General features: G+C 34.4%; 1 protein-coding gene across 5 annotated transcripts in view; it reads left to right on the top strand.

The window, feature by feature from the left end:
* DMXL1 (Dmx like 1) overlaps positions 1-18,476 on the top strand; it is a 137,916-nt gene that overhangs the window by 16,427 nt on the left and 103,013 nt on the right. For all 5 annotated transcript variants that reach the window (XM_070233202.1, XM_001504549.7, XM_003362834.5 and 2 more), the window contains 4 exons: positions 3,833-3,958; positions 6,414-6,485; positions 9,417-9,495; positions 14,606-14,738. In XM_070233202.1, the coding sequence (XP_070089303.1) occupies positions 3,944-3,958; positions 6,414-6,485; positions 9,417-9,495; positions 14,606-14,738 (299 nt within the window). In that variant the 5' untranslated portion in view covers positions 3,833-3,943. The remainder of the gene's footprint in view (positions 1-3,832; positions 3,959-6,413; positions 6,486-9,416; positions 9,496-14,605; positions 14,739-18,476) is intronic.

Here is an 18,476-nt window from a genome sequence, read left to right as displayed (position 1 = left end):
CAACTCTGGGTGGACTCCTGGCTGACTCTTGGAAGGCCACTGGTCACCAGAAAGACCAAGCCATGATTAGAAGCTTGGAGTTTTCAGCCCAACTCACCCACTTTTCCAGAGATGAGAGAGGGGTTGGAAATGGAGTTAATAATTGACACATCCCAACACCACAGGAACAACAGCTCCTGCGCTCTGGGACCCTCCTAGACCTTGTCCTATGTATCTCTTCATCTAGCCGTTCATCTGTACCCTTTATCACGTTCTTTAATAAACTGGTTAACATTAATAAGTGTTTTCCTGAGTTCTGTGAGCTGCTCTAGCAAATAGTCAAATCCAAGGGGGAGAAGGTCATGGGAACCTCTGATTAGCAGCCAAGTGGACAGGAGTTGTGGGTAATCTGGGGATCTACTACTTGTGAGTAGCATCTGAAGTGGAGGGCAGTCTCAATTAAGACTGAGCCCTTAAACGTGTGGAATCTGACACTATCTCCAGGTAGTTAAATTGTTAGGACATCCAATTCTTGTCACAGAATTGCTTGGTGTGGTTAAAACTCCCACACATCTGTTGTCAAAAATGTTGTGAGTGTGGTAGTGTGAGAGTAAAGCAGAAACACAGGAGGAGGACCACTTTTTTCCTTCTCACTGCCCAAGACTGAAATACATAGTCTTAATTGTGTTCGTAAGTTACTTAGTTCCTCCTGACTTCTTTCTTTCAGAGTGGATTATTATTATTAATTTGAAATACAATTAGTTCGTTTGTTTCACTTCTCCCCCATTCTGATTGGTTTAATTTAATTTTTGAATATGTGTGATGTTAACATGTTTTCAAAAATCATATCAAAAATCATAACTGTGTAATAAGTTATACTCAGAAGTGCCATTCTTTTCTATATTCCTTCCACTCCATTCTCCTCCCCTTTGTAGGTAACCAACTTTATTTTTCCCTTAGTTTTATCTTGTTTCTTTTTGTAATAAGCAGATATGTCCATGTTTTCTTATTTTCCTTGTTCCTCACACAAAAAACAACATGCCATATATGCCCTTTTATACTTTCCTTTTTTTCATTGAATAATACTCCCTAGAAATTACTCCATGTCAGTTCATAGATCTCTTCTTCATTAGTTTTACAGCTGTGTAATACTCCATTGTGGATATGTGCTGTAGTTTATTCAACCAGTTTTCTATGCACAGCAGGATTTTTAAGAAGACATTTACAAAATCTTGAAAATGATTAGGAAATGGATTAAGAAAATGATTAAGAAATGGTTCAGTATGGTTTGAGTCTTTAGTGCATCTTATGTTTAATTATACAATCAAATAAACTGTAAATATTTAAATTCTGTAGTCAAGAAGAGCAGAGGATATTTATTAGAAGCCCCAATGATAATAGTCAACTCATCAAGTGTGGAGTGCAGGTGGTTTTATCCTTTTTCTTTTCCATCTAGGTAGTTTACTGCCATCCATTACTTATAACTCTGAGAGAAGAAAGAGAGGCCTGAGTAAGAGATATTCCAGATGAAGATCAGTAATTTTCATTTGATTTAAAGTTTACCAAAAGTAAAGAGAGACAGCTTTGCATGTTTTAGTACTGTCACTAAGGAAAAGTCAAATGACAGGAAGTGATAGTATGATACAACAATAGCAAAAGAACAGGGGTAATCCAGAACTAGATAGGTCTTGAATGATCAAGGATTACTTGTATTATAAGTTATCTTCCTTGCTATAGGTCTAAGTGTTTATTGTTGGGATAACCTTGTATTTCTCAACTCTGCAAATTTTTAAATATTTATTGTGTTAAACAGTAATTTTGTGAGGTGCTTCAGGATTAATGTGGACTTAATTCAAGAAAATTTAGATTCATGATTGACAAAAATAGTTGCAGCAATATCTGAAAGTAGGTAGATAGTTTCAGGTATCACAAAAGGAAGGCAAAGTTACAAAGACATGGTTTTTTAAGAAATATGTATATTACAATTAATGGAAAGGGAAAAATATTTGTTTAGTGAGAAAGAATTCTAAACTGAAATATCCAAAATTTAACATGATATTTTGGGGAACAGTGACAGTATTTTATCAAAATTTAGTATTGAGAAAATCAGTTTCTAAAATATTGAGATATTTAGAGTATTCTGAATGAAAATTTTTCTTAAAAATAGTTTTTGGAATTTATTCTTGCTAACAGTCTTGTGATAAGCCTTATGATCCTGTTGTGGATATTTGTAATAGGTGAGCAGATCATCATGAGATTTTTTGTTTGTTTGTTTGTTTACTGAGCCAATTTTTTCCACTATGTGACACTGGTGACCAGACTTGATTATCCTGAATTCTTTTTAGGAAAATTCCAGGCAAGCATGCTTAACTAGGGAAGTCCTGGAGGTGCCTTGGAAATAGCAGTAGATCAAGAATCAAGAGATCAGGGTTCTCAAGCCCTCTCTGCCACTAAGAAGTTATGTCAGCCTGTTTAGGACTGATTTTCTTGTCTGTAATGTGAGCAGATTTATTGGTATGTTCTCTCAAGTCACTTTTCTAATATTTTTTGGTAGCTTGTATAGAACCATTTTGGCTTTTGTAGGAATTAAGGTCATAAAGTATATATTAAGTATAATATTTTTTATATTAAGTAAGGAAATGTGCATGTGCAAAAGTGATGAGAAAGTCAAGAATTACTAGAACTTTAAGAACTTAACAGGATGGAAAACAATTTGTAATAGATGTTTTATTGTCAGGGTTATACTGCATGCTGGCTTATGTACATGAATTCTAGGAGGACAGTTATATGCTCTGTAATGGAAGAAACTCCTGTGATCTAAGAAGGTGGGGAAAAGAACACAAAAAGAATTCTAGTTGGAAGAGTTCTGCTAATTTTAAAATTCCAAAAAGAGCACCAAAATGCTTGCCAAGATGCCTTGAACTATTTATCCTTTTATTTGGTTATGGTGATGGTTTTTCTAAAATTAAGTACTTCATTTATTCCATAGGTATTTATAAAGCAGGCCCTCCAGTTAGAATTGGGAGCTAGAGCAGAGAACAAGATAAGTTTGAACCCGAACTTTTTGTCTTGGAACTTAACTTCTAATCATGGAAATGGGTAATAAGCAAGATATTTACAAACTGTGATATACGCTGTTAAGAAAAATAAACAGTAATGTGATGGCAAGTAATGAAAGGGAGAGAGAATAGTTGGGGAGTGAGACCTGAATGTTGAAAAGAAGCTAGCTAGACGAAGCCAGGCAGTTAAAAGGTAGATAAACCACTCTGAGGTGGAAAAGGATTGATATTACCAAAGAACAGAAAGAAGGTCAATATGTGGACAGGAGCCAGTTGAGTGACTGAAAGAGTAGCTTGAGATGGGTTTGTAGAATTAGGACAATCCTTTAGGGTATTGACCATGGTAAGGAGTTGAGATTTTATTCCAAGTGCAGTGGGGAAACTATTGAAAGGGTTTAAGCAGGGAAAATTATTTGGTGTAATAAACGTTTTTAATAGATTACTTTTATCTTTGTGTGGACAGGAATTAGAGGGAAGCAAGAATGGAATCATCAGACTATTAACAGTAATGCAGGAGAGAAATGATGGTGGCTTAGACAGGGCAGTAGCATTTAGTCGAGATAGAAGAAGTGAACAGAACTGGTATCAGTTTTGCAACTAGAACTGACCAAATTTGCTGATGGGACTATATGTGCAGGTAAGGGAAATATTCTCAAATAATAATAGATTTTTTAAAAAAGAATATTTAAAATTAATCTATTAAAACATAATATTTAATGCCAGTATTCTACATGATAAATATTTTCTTGACAATTTTGTCATTTTTATTTTATTTTGTTCTTTTTGTTTTTTAGGCTTACGCATCTGGATGTGACATTGTTATACTGGGAAGTGATTTTGAAAGATTGCAAATAATCCCAGGAGCTAAACATGGAAATATTCAAGTAGGATGTGTAGACTGTTCAATGCAACAAGGCAAGGTTTGTAATCTTGTGGTAATATGAGATTTGTTTTGTCTTTTGTCAGCATAGTCTCTGAGTTAGAGACTCTCTTAGTTTCAAAGACAAAGCAGCTACAAATTTCTTTGGTTCTCTAAGATGCACCGTTAGAAACCAAAATTCTTGACCCTCTCACATGTATCTTAGAGATTGTCAGTAATTCCATTCTTATATAATTTTGAAATACAGCATAATCTTCTCTAAGAGTTGACAAAGAAACATAATACTTATTACCTGTAGAACAGATCTAAAGCTTACTTATTTAAAAATTAATTAGATTGAGGGAAAGGAATGACAATAAATCTTACATCTATTTGCAAGTAAACTACTGAGGTGAAATCGTTTGTTAGAGTCATTCTTTATCTATAAACAGGTAGTTATCTCCTTGTAACTTTTGAATAAACTTTGTACTAAAATGAGGATAAACTTTTGTAAAGTCTATAATTTTTTTATTAATTTATTCCAAACTATAAGAAAAATGAAAGATTTTATCTGGACCTCTGTTTGCATCTGAAAAGTGAAAAGTAACCTTGAAGGTAAATCAGCAACAGCAACAAAAGAAACAGGATATATGATTCAGTTCTATATAATACCAGCATTGGGAAAGTCGTAACTAGTAGGCAGCATAGTGTCTAGCTTGATGTAGCACTACATAGGCATAAATGCCCAGGCCTAGGTATAGTTATAGCTAGCCTGGGCTGAACTTTGCAAATTTATTTTGATAGTTAAATACATTGCTTGACTATATGATTCCACCAGAACACTTTGTGTGAGAAATCAAAGTGGCCCCAACTTTTTTTTTAATAATTTAATCATTTCTAATAAACCTGCCTGTCTGACAAGTTACTTCCTGTGACCAAGTTTAAAGATACTCATGGTGAAAGGGGTTTCAACTCTTGCAGTCTTTATCTGTTTGTTGGACTACTGTTTTTTTTTTGTTGTTGTTACTCCAGTGTCCCTTACCTTTAATATAGTTACAAGTGTCTCTCATCTGTCTTTCTTTCATTCACACCTATCATTCTCACTACACTACAAAAATCGTCTTTATTACGGAATGCTAAAAACTCTTTGAGACTTCTTTCCTTTGTTTCACAGATATCAGTATAGTCAAATGATTCCTTAAAGTGTCAGGAATAAAATTTATATGTTCTGGTACCTGGGGACTTCTTTCTGCCTTTAAGAAGGAAATGCTGCTTGATGACATAGGGATCGGTATTTTATTGTTACTGTTTTTCTTTGTAGTACTATCAGATTAATTTTCCTGAGAAAATTCGTCTGCATTTGTTATTCATTTGCTTAAAAACATTCTTAGCTTCCCATTACCTTGGAAAAGTTCAAATTGTTCACCTTGGCATGAGGCCCTGTACAGCCCGGTTCAAACCTGCCCTTTTGGCCTCATGTCCGTTATTCTGTTATAAGGGACCCTCTCTTCTAGCTGGGCTAATGGTCAGTCATCTCCAACCATTCCTTGCCTCTTTTAATTTTTACACTTGTGTTCATACCATGCCCTATTTCTAAAGTGTAATGTTCACTGCCCTTTGAAATCCTACCCACACTTAAAGGTCCAAACTAAACATTCCCTCCCAGACCAACTCAGTGCAGATGATTTCTACATCCTAAGAACTCCTCGGAACACTTAAAATAACCATTAGAAGGTTTTTTCCCATACGTGTGTTACATCCTCATTCCTTACCCCCTCTTTACTAGGTTATATGTTCTTATTTTTATCCCTGATTCATTCACTCCATCTGTCTGATTTCTGATATTTTGACGTTCTTCATTTGTGGCTCACTTAAGCTGTTATAGTGGCTACCTTATAAAACCAGAAGGCTCTTATAGAGCCAGGAAGGGTTATGCTCCATTGGTTTAAAGAGTTAATTTTAAAGATACTCAAATAGAATATTGAAAAAATATACTCCTTAGAGTGTTCACAAAGGAATAGTGCTAAGTTTTATTTTTAAAAAGTGAAATATACGTCGACAGAATTGTGAACTTTGAGAACAGATAACCTAAAAACTCATTTTTTAAGTCATGTCAAATTCCGTACTTGACAAGGAATACATCAATACATTTTCTTCTGTGAGGAAGGGAATTAACATTTATTGTGCGTCTTATAGATTATTATATACTAGATGTTTCACAAATGTGATTTGAATCTTCAAAACAATTCTATTAGGAAGACAGTATTATACATATTGTAAATGTAGATAGAAAAAACTAAGATTCATAGAGATTAACTTGCTAGTTACAGTTAGTAAGTGACAGTACTGGGATTTTGACCCAGATATTGTGGTCTCCAAAACCGACATTCTGAAGTATTGGTGAATGAAATTGTGTGTATGGGAATATTAAGTTATACTATTCGTTTGTTTTGCTCTTTTAATTCATAAGTAAGTTAACATATTCATAAATTTTCTTTCTTTTTTCCTCTTAAAAGATTGCAGCATCCTATGGAAATGTTATCTCTGTTTTTGAGCCAGTTAACCTACCGAAGCAAAAGAAAAGTTTGGTCAGTAATTTATGATTCTTCTTTTAGGAATTGAGATGTCTTGAGGATTAAAAGATACTATTTTTAAGAGTTCAAAATCAGTGTGATCATCAAATAAATCAGTATAAATTATACAGTATAATTAAAAATACATGTTAAATGTCACTTCCATATTAAAAATGTTTAAATCTTTCATTGAAATAAAACTAAATTGTGCTGATGAATTGTCTTGAAATGTTTTGCCTTTTTTCCTTCTGACATTTTTTCATTTATTTTTTACTCTTTTGGGGTTTCTTTTCAGGAAGATCAGCCCTGAGCTAACTACTGCCAATCCTCCTCTTTTTTCTGAGGAAGACTGGCCCTGAGCTCACATCCATGCCCATCTTCCTTTACTTTATACGTGGGACACCTGCCACAGTATGGCTTGCCAAGCAGTGCCATGTCCTCACCCGGGATCCGAACTGGCGAACCCCGGGCCGCTGAGAAGCGGAATGTGCACACTTAACTGCTGCGCTACTGGGCCGGCCCCTGTGTTTTCTTTTATAATAAGTATTTGAAGAGCCAGCAACTTTAAGTTTGGCAGTTACTTTATTGCTAGTGTCAAGCACCATTGTCCAGTCATATGTGGCACTTTATTTTTATGATCCACTTTTGTATAGTTTTTCTGCCTTTTCTTATGTATTTTGTTTTTAAAGTTACATTTTAACTTTTAATTGCAGAATCTTATATCTCCAGGACTTATTTTCTTGCACTTATAATATTGTGTAGTATAGTTGTTAATGGGTCAGTGAATGTTTTTCTTTATAAAGAAACTATACGCAGAAATAGTTCTGAAAGCTGGTTAAAACAATAATTTATAATTATTGAAGTTATGTAGTAGATTTCTTGGGTGCTTTAATGCTCTTAAATATAGCAGACTGATCAGGTCATTTTACCCATCTCTACTAAAGGTTAAACTGGTGATTTAAATCACATAAAAGGGTCAGCATAGTGGGGTCTTAAGAGTATTGTATTAGGAGTCATAAGGCTGATTTCTTTCTCAGCTGCTTTCTAACTATTTGATCCTAAGCAAGTCAGCCTTACGAGGCTCTTTGCTCAATTCTGAAATTGGTTAATATCTATTCATTCTTCGTGGAGATAGTATAAGGATGACATAATATCAAAGACTGTGTGGAAATATGTTAAATAGAAAGAAACAGTCTTTTAATAATAATCATACCTTTACATATCTTTTAATAGTTGTCATTTTTGCTCATTAGTATCTTATTAATATCTCATTAGTATCCTACGAATTCCCTCTGGCTTAGTTTGGCAGCTGTTATTTCTTTTTTATAAATTAGGCAGCCGAGGCCCAAAGAAAATAAAGTGACTTGACCAATGAAACAGCTGTTAAACCACAGAGCTAAGAATAAAATCAGCTGTATTGATTCCTAGTTGTGACCATTCTTTTCCTACCTTGTGTTAATGAAAGATATTTTCTCTGGGTTAGTTGATAACCATTTTTAAATTTCATGGAAGGAGAGCCCACAGTTCTCTTCTGATTTCTATTTGTATTTATTTATTAACTAATGAATCCTATATTAGAGGCTCTTATAGACTTATGAATTAGTAATTGACAGTACTAAAAATAAATTTTAAAGATGGTTGCTCCACCCAGAACAATATATTTCAAATAATACTCGATAAATATTTGTTGAAGGAAATAGCTGACTTTAAAAAAATATCAATACGTCATGTTAAAATTCCTGTATTAGTAAGGGTAGAATCGACAATTTCAGTTTTTGCCCATTTTTCTCTTGTAATAATTATAATTTTAATATAATAGTGTCGAAAACTTAAGAAGAAGAGACTGGTTTAATGGTTGGCAGCACTGACATTACAGAGAGGGTAAAAAAAAAGCTTGTTGAATAAGGGGAAAACTGGAACAAATGGAAAAATCATAGACTTGGAAGGTGTACAAAATCTGTAATTCTAGCAATATGAGAACCACTGCCTCAAGAGAATGTTTATGGGTCTCGGTCTATGAGAGGTTAGTGAAATCAGCTTTGTAGGCCACAACCTGAATTTAAAAGAAAATGAAATCGAATAGAAAATATTAGAGTGCATCACATGTGGTAAGGGTGAACTTAGATTGCATTTATGTGTATATGTAGGTGTGTTCTTGGTCACAGTGCAATGTATATTTTTTACTGGTTTGCAGGTAAAAAAAGTTTGCAAAATATTGCTTTAAATATAGTATAATGTAAGTGTTACATATCTTATTCCGAATTTTCACACATACCGTATGACCTCAGGTGGGGATGAAACATTAAAAGAGAAGCCAGCTTCAAATAGCAGAGACACAGACACATTTAAAATTAAACTTTCAAAACTCTAGTAATATTAAATTAATGATTATAATTTTAAAAGTCTAATATTGTCCAAGGTGGCCTATACTTATTCGTTGTTTAGATATACTAAGGATGGACTTTTGGACATCTGGGAATGGATGTTCTCTCACTAATCCATAGCATATTCCTTATTTTTTTTGACTGAATTGAACATTTTGTTCTCCTTAAAGATGACTACATGGGGACCGGCCCAGTGTCATAGTTGTTAAGTTCACACGCTCTGCTTTGGTGGCCCAAGGTTTGCGGGTTCAGATCCTGGGTGTGGACCTACACGCTACTCATCCAGCCACGCTGTGCTGGTGTCCCATATACAAAGTAGAGGAAGACTGGCACGGATTTTAGCTCAGGGATCATCTTCCTCAAACAAAAAAAGGAAGATTGCCAACAGATGGTAGCTCAGGGCCACTCTTCCTCACACACAAAAAATGACTACGTGGACAGTTAGACCTCAAAAAAAAGTGACTACATGTATTATTAAGAATAATAAGCATGAATATATACATTTGACAGAGAAAAGATGCAAATAATAATTGACTAAATGACTTTTTTCTTTTAATTTTAGGAATTATATAGTCAATGGCAGAAAAGTGGCCAATTTTTTCTGGAATCAATAGCACACAATATAACTTGGGATCCTACAGGTAAGAACACAAGCAGGATTGACTGAAATGGACTGTCACTTGTGTAGGCTGTTGCTTTTACTACTTTCATGTATTTCAGTTCTGCTTTTGTGGGAAACACAAAAGTAAGTGAAACAGATTGTACTCTTTTAGAGCCTGTACTGAAATTAAGACAAATATGCACTGTAATAATTTTCAGCTATGGTAGGAATACCCGTTGTTTTGTGAAGGAGACATTGATTCTCTCTGGGAAATCAGTTTCATTGAAGAGGAGCCTTTTGACCTGAAAGTAGATAGATTTTAACAATGGAGGTGGGGATAGATGGAGGAGGGAAAAAGGAATTGAATTCTAAGAAGAGATAATGTGTGTACGTATCAGTTATCTATTTCTACATTAAAAAACCATCCTGAAGCCGTTTTTACCAATCTACCAGGGTGAGCAAAGGCACAAAGAAAGAAAGCATAAGATGTATTCTAATAATGGTTTGTACTTCACTGAGGCTGGAGTGAGTCTGGTGATGAGATAAGATTGCAGCATACTATGGAAGGCCTTTAAAGTCATGCAAGGAATTGAATTTAATTCTTTTTATTGTCTAAAAAGCATTAAAGTTTTTTGAAAGTGGCTAGTGACAAGCTAAGATTTATGGTTTTGCAAGAATTTCTGATAGCAGTGAGTTAGGAGAATCAGAGACAAGAGGGACAGGAGGATAAATATTATATTATTTATAATTACCTTTGGAAAGTATGCATTCACAGTAGTCTGAATGAGAAATAAGAGCGTGTTTCAGTGCCTTTAACATAGTAGGTGCTCAGTTAATATTGAATGGCTAATGAAAGGATTACACGGATATGAAATGCATTTAGATGACAGAATTGACTTTACTTGACAACTGGATTTCAGATTACTTTCAGAATATCTGTGACCATAAGAAGAAGAGTGATATGTAGGAGTTAGGTATAGAGAAACTTAGGTTTTGTTTGGATGTGTGGAATTTGGAATGCTTGCATATCAGATAGCAATATACAATAGATAGATCATTTGAATCTAGAATATAAGAAAGAAGTTACCTTTGGAACATAGAACTAGAAGTCATCAGTTTAGGTAAGATAGCTTAAATTTTAACATAGTACATGAAATGGTGGGAAAAAAATGTTAATTTAGAACCCAAAGTTTAGAACTTTTGGAAATCATTTTAGAAGATAACAGAGATTATTTTTGAGATTTCTGAAAAAAAATCACAGTGTTTTAGAGTGTTTCTTCCCATGAGATTCTAAGATTGATGCTTACTAACTGGTAACCTACATGTATGTTTTATGCATATAGTGAAAAGAGGTCAGACCTGGGTCCAAATTTGGCATTTAGTACATCACTTTGTATATAACTACTATGGATAGGGTGACTTATGTCCCAGTTTATGCCTGTTGTCTTCATATGATTATTAATAGAGTCACTTTCACAAGTGTTATTATTTGGATGATAAATTATATGGCTACTCTATTATAGCACTACAATCTGTTGTAATTACTTGTTTACATGGTTTATTTTTTTGATTAGACAAGGGCCAAGATTCTGTTTTATTCAGAATCTAGGGGTCCGTCATATATTACACTCTCAATAAATGTTGATATATTTGACTACAAGTTTTGTGATCACGAACAGATTACTTAACAGATCAAGAGTGATTAACTCACTTGTAAATTAAAATAACATCTATTTCACAAGATAGTTTTTTAATGATCCAATATGGTAGGGTATATGAAAGTACTTGGTAAATGATAAAGTTCTATGAAAATATTGTTAGCAAGTGAACTGGCTACTTGAAGTGTCATATTAATAACTGTAATAAAAATATTTAATATTTGAATTGAGTGATATTTCTTTAGTAATGATGTAGTTGTTGATTGGGATTTTTGTATCTGTGGTTGTCAGTAATAATGCTTCAGAGGATAGTATTAATAGTTCTTCTAAAATCATCATTGTAGAGTAGTATTAAAAGATAATTACTTATTTTCTTAACGTATCTGTAGTGCCTTGACAACAGCTTGTCGCCATTGTCTTTTTAATTGTGATTAAGTTAAAATTTACATAAAAGTTTATTTTTCTTTTTATAGTCAAAAAGTTTAAAATTTAGTGGTTTGGTTGAGAAATGAGTTATTACTGTAATAAATATTTGGGAGCTATTAGTATATTATTATTTTTGCAAATAAACTGCAATTATTTATAAACAGTTTAAATATTTTAAGTGAAGTATTAGTATTTTGGTTTTGATCAGCATTTGCTTATTATTATATGTCAGGTATTGGGATATAAAGAAATTTTTTCAGATGGCATTAATAAACTGACTATAGTGCTTTTGCATTGTCTCCAAACCCACAGTTGCATCATGCTTACATTGTAATATTTTCTGTTTTAGACTTTTTATGCTATTTTTCCTACTTTAATATCCATACCCCTGCTCTTTGTGTTCAAATCAATATATTATACCATACTTTATCTACTCTTGCTTCATTCCATACCTGGGATTGATTATTTTGTATTCTACATTAAATTTTTAATCCTTTATGGGATACCTTAATTTTATCTTAAGTTTATGTTAAAGAAAAGAAAACTTTTAAAAATCAAACTCATAGATACAGAGAACAGGGTGGTGGTTGCCAGAAGTGTAGAGTGTGTGGGTGGGGGGGGGTGGGTAGGTGAAATGGGTGAAGGAGGTCAAAGAGTACAAACTTCCGCTTATGAAATAAGTAAATCATGGGGATATAAGGTAGAGCGTAGTGACTGTAGTTAGGAAGTTGCCAAGAGAGTAAATCCTAAAAGTTGTCATCACAAGAAAAAATATTTTATAACCATGTGTGGTGATGCATGTTAACTAGACTTATTGTGGTGATCATTTTGCAATATATAAAAATATCAAATTATGTTGTATACCTGAAGCTAATATAATATTATATGTCAATTTTATCTCAATAAAAAAGAAAAGAAGACATGTCTGTTGCTAAGCTAACCAGTAGAATAGTAACCATATTTAAATAGAATATTTCATTATACTTTCTGGGCTGTTTTTATCTGTCTGTGAGACTTTCCACCTACTTGCTTCTGTTTTTTTTCTTTTCAAGATTGTCACCTCAGCTAAGAACTGTTGCCAATCTTTTGTTTTTCTTCTCCCTATGGGCCCCCAGTACATAGTTGTATATTCTAGTTGTGAGTGCCTCTGTTTGTGCTATGTGGGACGCCGCCTCAGCATGGCCTTATGAGCAGTGCTATGTCTGCACCTGGGATTCAAACCGGTGAAACCCCAGGCTGCCAAAGCATAGCACGTGAACTTAACCACTCAGCCATGGGGCCGGCCGCATACTTCCTACTGTTTATTGAGCTTCTGCTAAGTGCCTAGCCTGTACTAGATACGTTATACATATATAGCTAATCCTTACAAGAAGTCTAGATGAGTATAATTGTATAGATGAGAAAATTGAGGGTCAGAGGTTGCCCACCTAGATCAAATTTGCATGTCTAATTAAGTGACTTATTTGAGATTTAGATACAAAGATTTCTGATCTAAAGTCTGTGTTTTGCCACAGACCTACTTTCCTTTGGAAATAAAGTGATCTTTCCAGAGAGACATGAATCCATAGTCTTTAATTGCCAGAGTGAATGCCTAATTTATTGTCAGCTTTTTGGCCAACATTGTGTCTCCTCCATTATCTTCTTTCTTTGGATGATAGCACAATCTTCTACTCACTTACCCAAGTCATGAAGCTGGAATCTGTCCTTAAAACCTCTTGTATCTCCCTGTTTTTTAGGTGGTGATAAGCCTTGAAAATTCTACTTTTTGAAGTGGCTTTCGAATCCTTGCTTCGTGCTTTAATATTTGATTCAGATCCTCATGATTTCACATTTGTATTTTTATGGTTAATTAACCAGGTTTCTCTGTGTCTTATGTTTTCCCTAGTCTTGTCTGTTTAGAGTTCTTTTCTTTTTTTTGAGGAAGATTAGCCCTGAGCTAACTACTGCCAATCCTCCTCTTTTTGCTGAGGAAGACTGGCCCTGAGCTAACATCCATGTCCATCTTCCTCTGCTTTATATGTGGGACGCCTACCACAGCATGGCTTTTGCCAAGCGGTGCCATGTCCACACCTGGGATCCGAACAGGTGAACCCCAGGCCGCTGAGAAGCGGAACGTGCAAACTTAACCACTGTGCCACCGGGCCGGCCCCTAGAGTTCTTTTCTTTTCTTTTTTTTTTTTTGGTGAGGAAGATTAGCCTTGAGCTAACTACTGCCAATCTTCCTCTTTTTGCTGAGGAAGACTTCCCCTGAGCTAACTTAACAGCTGCGCCACCGGGCCGGCCCCCTAGAGTTATTTTCTAAAAAGGATCTTTACCCTTCTTTGTGTATTGGAGTCTTTGAAAGTATGGTGAAAATTATAGATTCTCTTTCTAGAAAAATGCACAAGCTATACATGTTACTTTGCATATTATCTCAGTGGAGGGAGGTTTACAGGCCTCTTCAAGTCCGTCTGTTGACACTCCCCGTGCCCCAGTTGAGACGTCTTGTTCTAAGATACAGGTCCAATTATGTAAACCCCTCCTCCACTTAAAAACCTTAACTCCCAACCACATATAACAAACTCCGGACTCCTTATGAACTTCAAAAATGCTTCACAGTCTGACCCTAAAATTTTTTCCAACTTTATTTCTTTTTCTAGTTCTACTGTGTACCTTATTCCTTAATCATACCAGACTATGAGACATTCTTGGGAACATATTTGAACTTGCATGCCTTCATGCATCTGTTCATAATATTTCTCTAATGGAATGTGAGCCTATCATGAAAAAAGACAATGTTTATTTGTCATTGTATCCCCAGTGCCTAGCACAGTGCTTGGTACAAAGAAGATGCTCATTAAATGTTTGTTGAATGAGAGATTATAAAATCTCTTCCTTTTTTTCCCTCAAGCTGCTTCAATAAAAGTAAAATACAGCCTTACCCATACTTCCCTCAAGTCTTTTTTTGTTATTTGACTTTTTTTAGGAGTTGTACTATCCTTATATTATTATATTAATGTCTTATGCATGTAACTTACTAATTAAGTACCTAAATAATAAATGATGAATAATATATATATTTTTTAGGCAATCGTCTTTTAACTGGTTCTGACTGTTTGCAACTCTGGTCCAATGCTAACTTGGAGAAGCCAACTGAAGATGAAAATCCAGATAAAACAGATCTTAACTTTGGGGATTGGAGATGCATTTGGCATTGCAAGTAAGTAGTTAATTAGGGGATTAAACTGATAAACCTATATGTTAAACTGTATAAAACCTGTTCTGTATGATTTTATTATATTATGAATGCATTTTAGTTTGTGTAAAACCACACTAACATAAAAAGTATTGACTTTTTATTCTGTGACATGCCTTTTATTGTATATAGAGTTCAGCATTTCCCATGTTCTATACATTCTATTTTTTGTTTATTGTTTTTGTTTTTCGTGAGGAAGACTGGCCCTGAGCTAACACCTGTGCCAATCTTCCTTTATTTTTTGTATGTGGGACACTGCTGCAGCATAGCTTGATGAGCAGTGTGTAGGTCCACACCCAGGATCCAAACTGAGGAACCCTGAGCCACCGAAGTGGAATGTGTGATCTTAATCACTGTGCCATCAAGCTGACCCCTCTTTTTTTTTTTCCTGAGGAAGATTCTGAGCTAACATCTTTGCCCATCTTCCTCTATTTTCTTAGTATGTGGGCCCCCAGCACAGTATGGCTGCTAACAGATGGGTGTAGGTCTGTGCCCAGGAACTGAACCCAGGCTGCTGAAGCAGAGCATGCCGACTTAACCACTAGGCCACTGGGGCTGGTCCCAGATTCATTGTTTTTCAGTTGTTGAATAAAACAACTAGAAAGAAACATAAGAAGTGTATAAGGCCTATATGAAGATCATTAAAGAGAAACTTGCTAAATTATGTGAAAGGAGACAGACAGAGATAACCTTTTCTTCTATGCTTTTGATTGGAAGTTTTCCTATTGTGAGGAAGTATATTTTCCCCAAATTAATCTGTGCATTGAAAATAATTCTTATTAAAATCACACTGGAATTTCTACTTTTGAGCATAGTTCTAAACTTCATTTAAAAGGACAAGGGAAAATCAGGATGATTCTGAAAGAAAAAAAGAATGAGGATATCCTGTATGGTACAATGAATTCTGACACTGTAGCTGGTCAAGCAGTTTGTTGTTGATAAAGGAACAGACAGATTAAGGTCCAGGATTATAGCCGATTAAACATTGAGATTTAACATATAAGATGGCATTTTACGTCAGTGTGACAAACTTGCTTGCTAGCTCTGTGGAAGAGAAAATGAAGTTAGAGGCTGTTTCATATCTAGCACCAAAAGAAATGTCAAAGGAAGGAAAAAATTGAATTTCTATACAATGAAACAACTATTAGAAGAAAATGTAGGTGAATTTTCATGTTTTAGAGCTACAGTGTCCAATATGGTAGCAGTTAGCCACATATGGCTGTTGACCACTTGAATTGTGGCTAGTCTGAATTGAGATGGTGCTGTAAGTATAAAATACGCACTGAATTTCAAAAACTTAGCACAAAGAAAAGAATGCAAAATATCCTATTAATTTTTTATTGATTGCATGTCAAAACAATAATATGTTTCTATATTAAGTTAAATAAAATATTAATTTCACCTGTTTCTTTTTACTTTTTAAAGTGTGGCTGCTGGGAAATTTAAAATTACATATTGGCTAACATTTGTCATTTATGTTCTATTGCTATTGGATGAAAAGTGCTGCTTTAGAGTTAGGGAAAGACTTTCTAAGTATGACATCAAAACTAGAAAATGAAAGGAAAGGAAAAAATTAATAGTTTTGACTGTGTCAATAAAAAAATTTCTATAAAGAAAAAAGACCATAAGGAAAAGAAACAAAAACTTGAGAGGAAATATTTGCAATTTGGGGTTAATGCCTTTTTTAAAATGAAGTCTTAAAAATTAATGAGAAAAGAGCAGATATTGCAATAATAAACAAAATGGACAATGAAGCAAAAATTTTTAAATGGTAGCACATATGAATAAGAAGTGTATTAAGAGTTGATTGATCTCACTCAAAATCAAATAATATTAAATATCCAGAAAGAAGAGGATGAATAATATCTATTACTAGTGAATGTTTGGAGAAACAGATACTCTTATATACTGTTAATAAGGGAGTGTAATAGGTATTAAAAAGGGTTAACATGTGGAGAGGGAATAGAATTTTGCAAAGACAGTTTTTAGAAAGAGCTGTGGCTTTGCTTTGGAGTATTTCGTACAAGGTTGGGGAGAAGGGAGCAGCAAAGTGTTAAATTGCCTTCACCACAGATCTAGAAAAGGGCTTTCCTGGGTTGAACTAAGAATTTGAAATGTGTTTCATGCATTTGGAAGAGGGAAGAATCTTAAATTAAATCAACATCAAAGTATACAGTAGTAACTTGGACTAGACATACTAGTTATTTATTCGAGACGATTTGTTATTTAAGTAAGCAGATATTTAAGTATTTATTTAGCAGTTTTTAAATAACTAGCAATTATGCGAGTTTTGATTTAGGATCAGCTGAAGATTACACTAACTGGAATACATTTAAAAGTTGAGATCATATTCTATTTGTGGCGCATTTAAAACACTGGTTACACTTGTTAGATGAAGATCAGTAAGTACAATAGTGAAAAAGAAAGTAGGGTAAGGGGAAGAAGAGTAGAAGTGATATTTGAGTATAGACTTGAAGGAGGTGAGGGAGTAAGCTGAGCATGCATATCTCTGGGAGAAGAATGTTATAGGCAGAGGGAACATCAAGTGCAAAGACTCTGAGGTTAAGAATGTGTTTTAGCTTGTGGCTGGAGTAGTGATCAGGGTGAGGAGTGATGAAATGATCAGTCAAGAGTCAGCTTATAGGTTATTCTGTTGCTTTTGTCTTTTATTCTGAGTGAGTAGGAAAGCTGTTGGGGTTTTGAGCAGAGTATTCCCTTTTAAAAGGACTGCTTTAACTGGTGTTTTGAGAAAAGACTGTAGGGGAACAAGGTCACAATCATGGAGACCAGGCACTTTTAATAATTTGTCTTAAGGATATCCCTAAGATTAACCAGGTGCATAAAAATGCATATGGAAGAATGTCCATTGAGCCACTTTTTTTTTGTAGCATAAAAAATAAGAAAACTGCAGTGAATTGTTAAATAATTTAAAATTATTGTATATATGTGTAATGGACTACCATAAGCCAATAAAATAATACAGTTCTATACACATTGCTATGCAAAAATGTTCATAACATATTTTAAATAAATATTACAAAGCAAACTGTAATTATGACCTCAGTTGCTATCCTCTCCTCCCCTGCACCCTTTCAGATAAAACAGAGAGGAGAATGGAGAGAAGGGTTTGGAAGCCTCTGCATTAAAATGTTAACAGTGGTTTTGCCTGGAATGAGTGTCATGGTATTGGTGAAACTAGATGATTTCATTTTCTTATTTTCATCCATCTGTATCAGTATTTTCTATTACGTATTTATGGCATTTAAAATCAGGAAAAAAAGTTACTCATATTTGGAATGAACTGTGACAGAATTCCTCTTTGGCTTTTTACAGATAAATTTAAGATAAATCTCTCTAAGCATGAACTTGGGTAAAGAAAAGGAAAGCAATGATAGTGAGAGGTGTCTTGAGATCAGCATATATGGGTAGCCAGAAGGGAAGGGGATGAAGGGAAATGAGCTAAAGCTCTTTGGAGAAGAAAAGACAAGTATGCACCAAGTATATAGGTGAAGCTGGCAGGCTAAATCCAGGATGGTTATAAGTCCCTCATTAACCCACACATAATCTTTAATTAGGCAAATGCTGCCTTAAGACAAAATTCATTTTAAAGTATTGATTTATTGTCCATGAAAATGTATTTTGGAATATGGATATCTGTGGCTCTGGAAATTAGATTTCCAAGTTAAAGAATGAAATCTTTTT

This window comes from Equus caballus, chromosome 14 (assembly GCF_041296265.1).
Source record: "Equus caballus isolate H_3958 breed thoroughbred chromosome 14, TB-T2T, whole genome shotgun sequence".
NCBI classification, from domain to species: Eukaryota; Metazoa; Chordata; class Mammalia; order Perissodactyla; family Equidae; genus Equus; species Equus caballus.
This window is presented reverse-complemented; position numbering and strand designations above follow the sequence as displayed.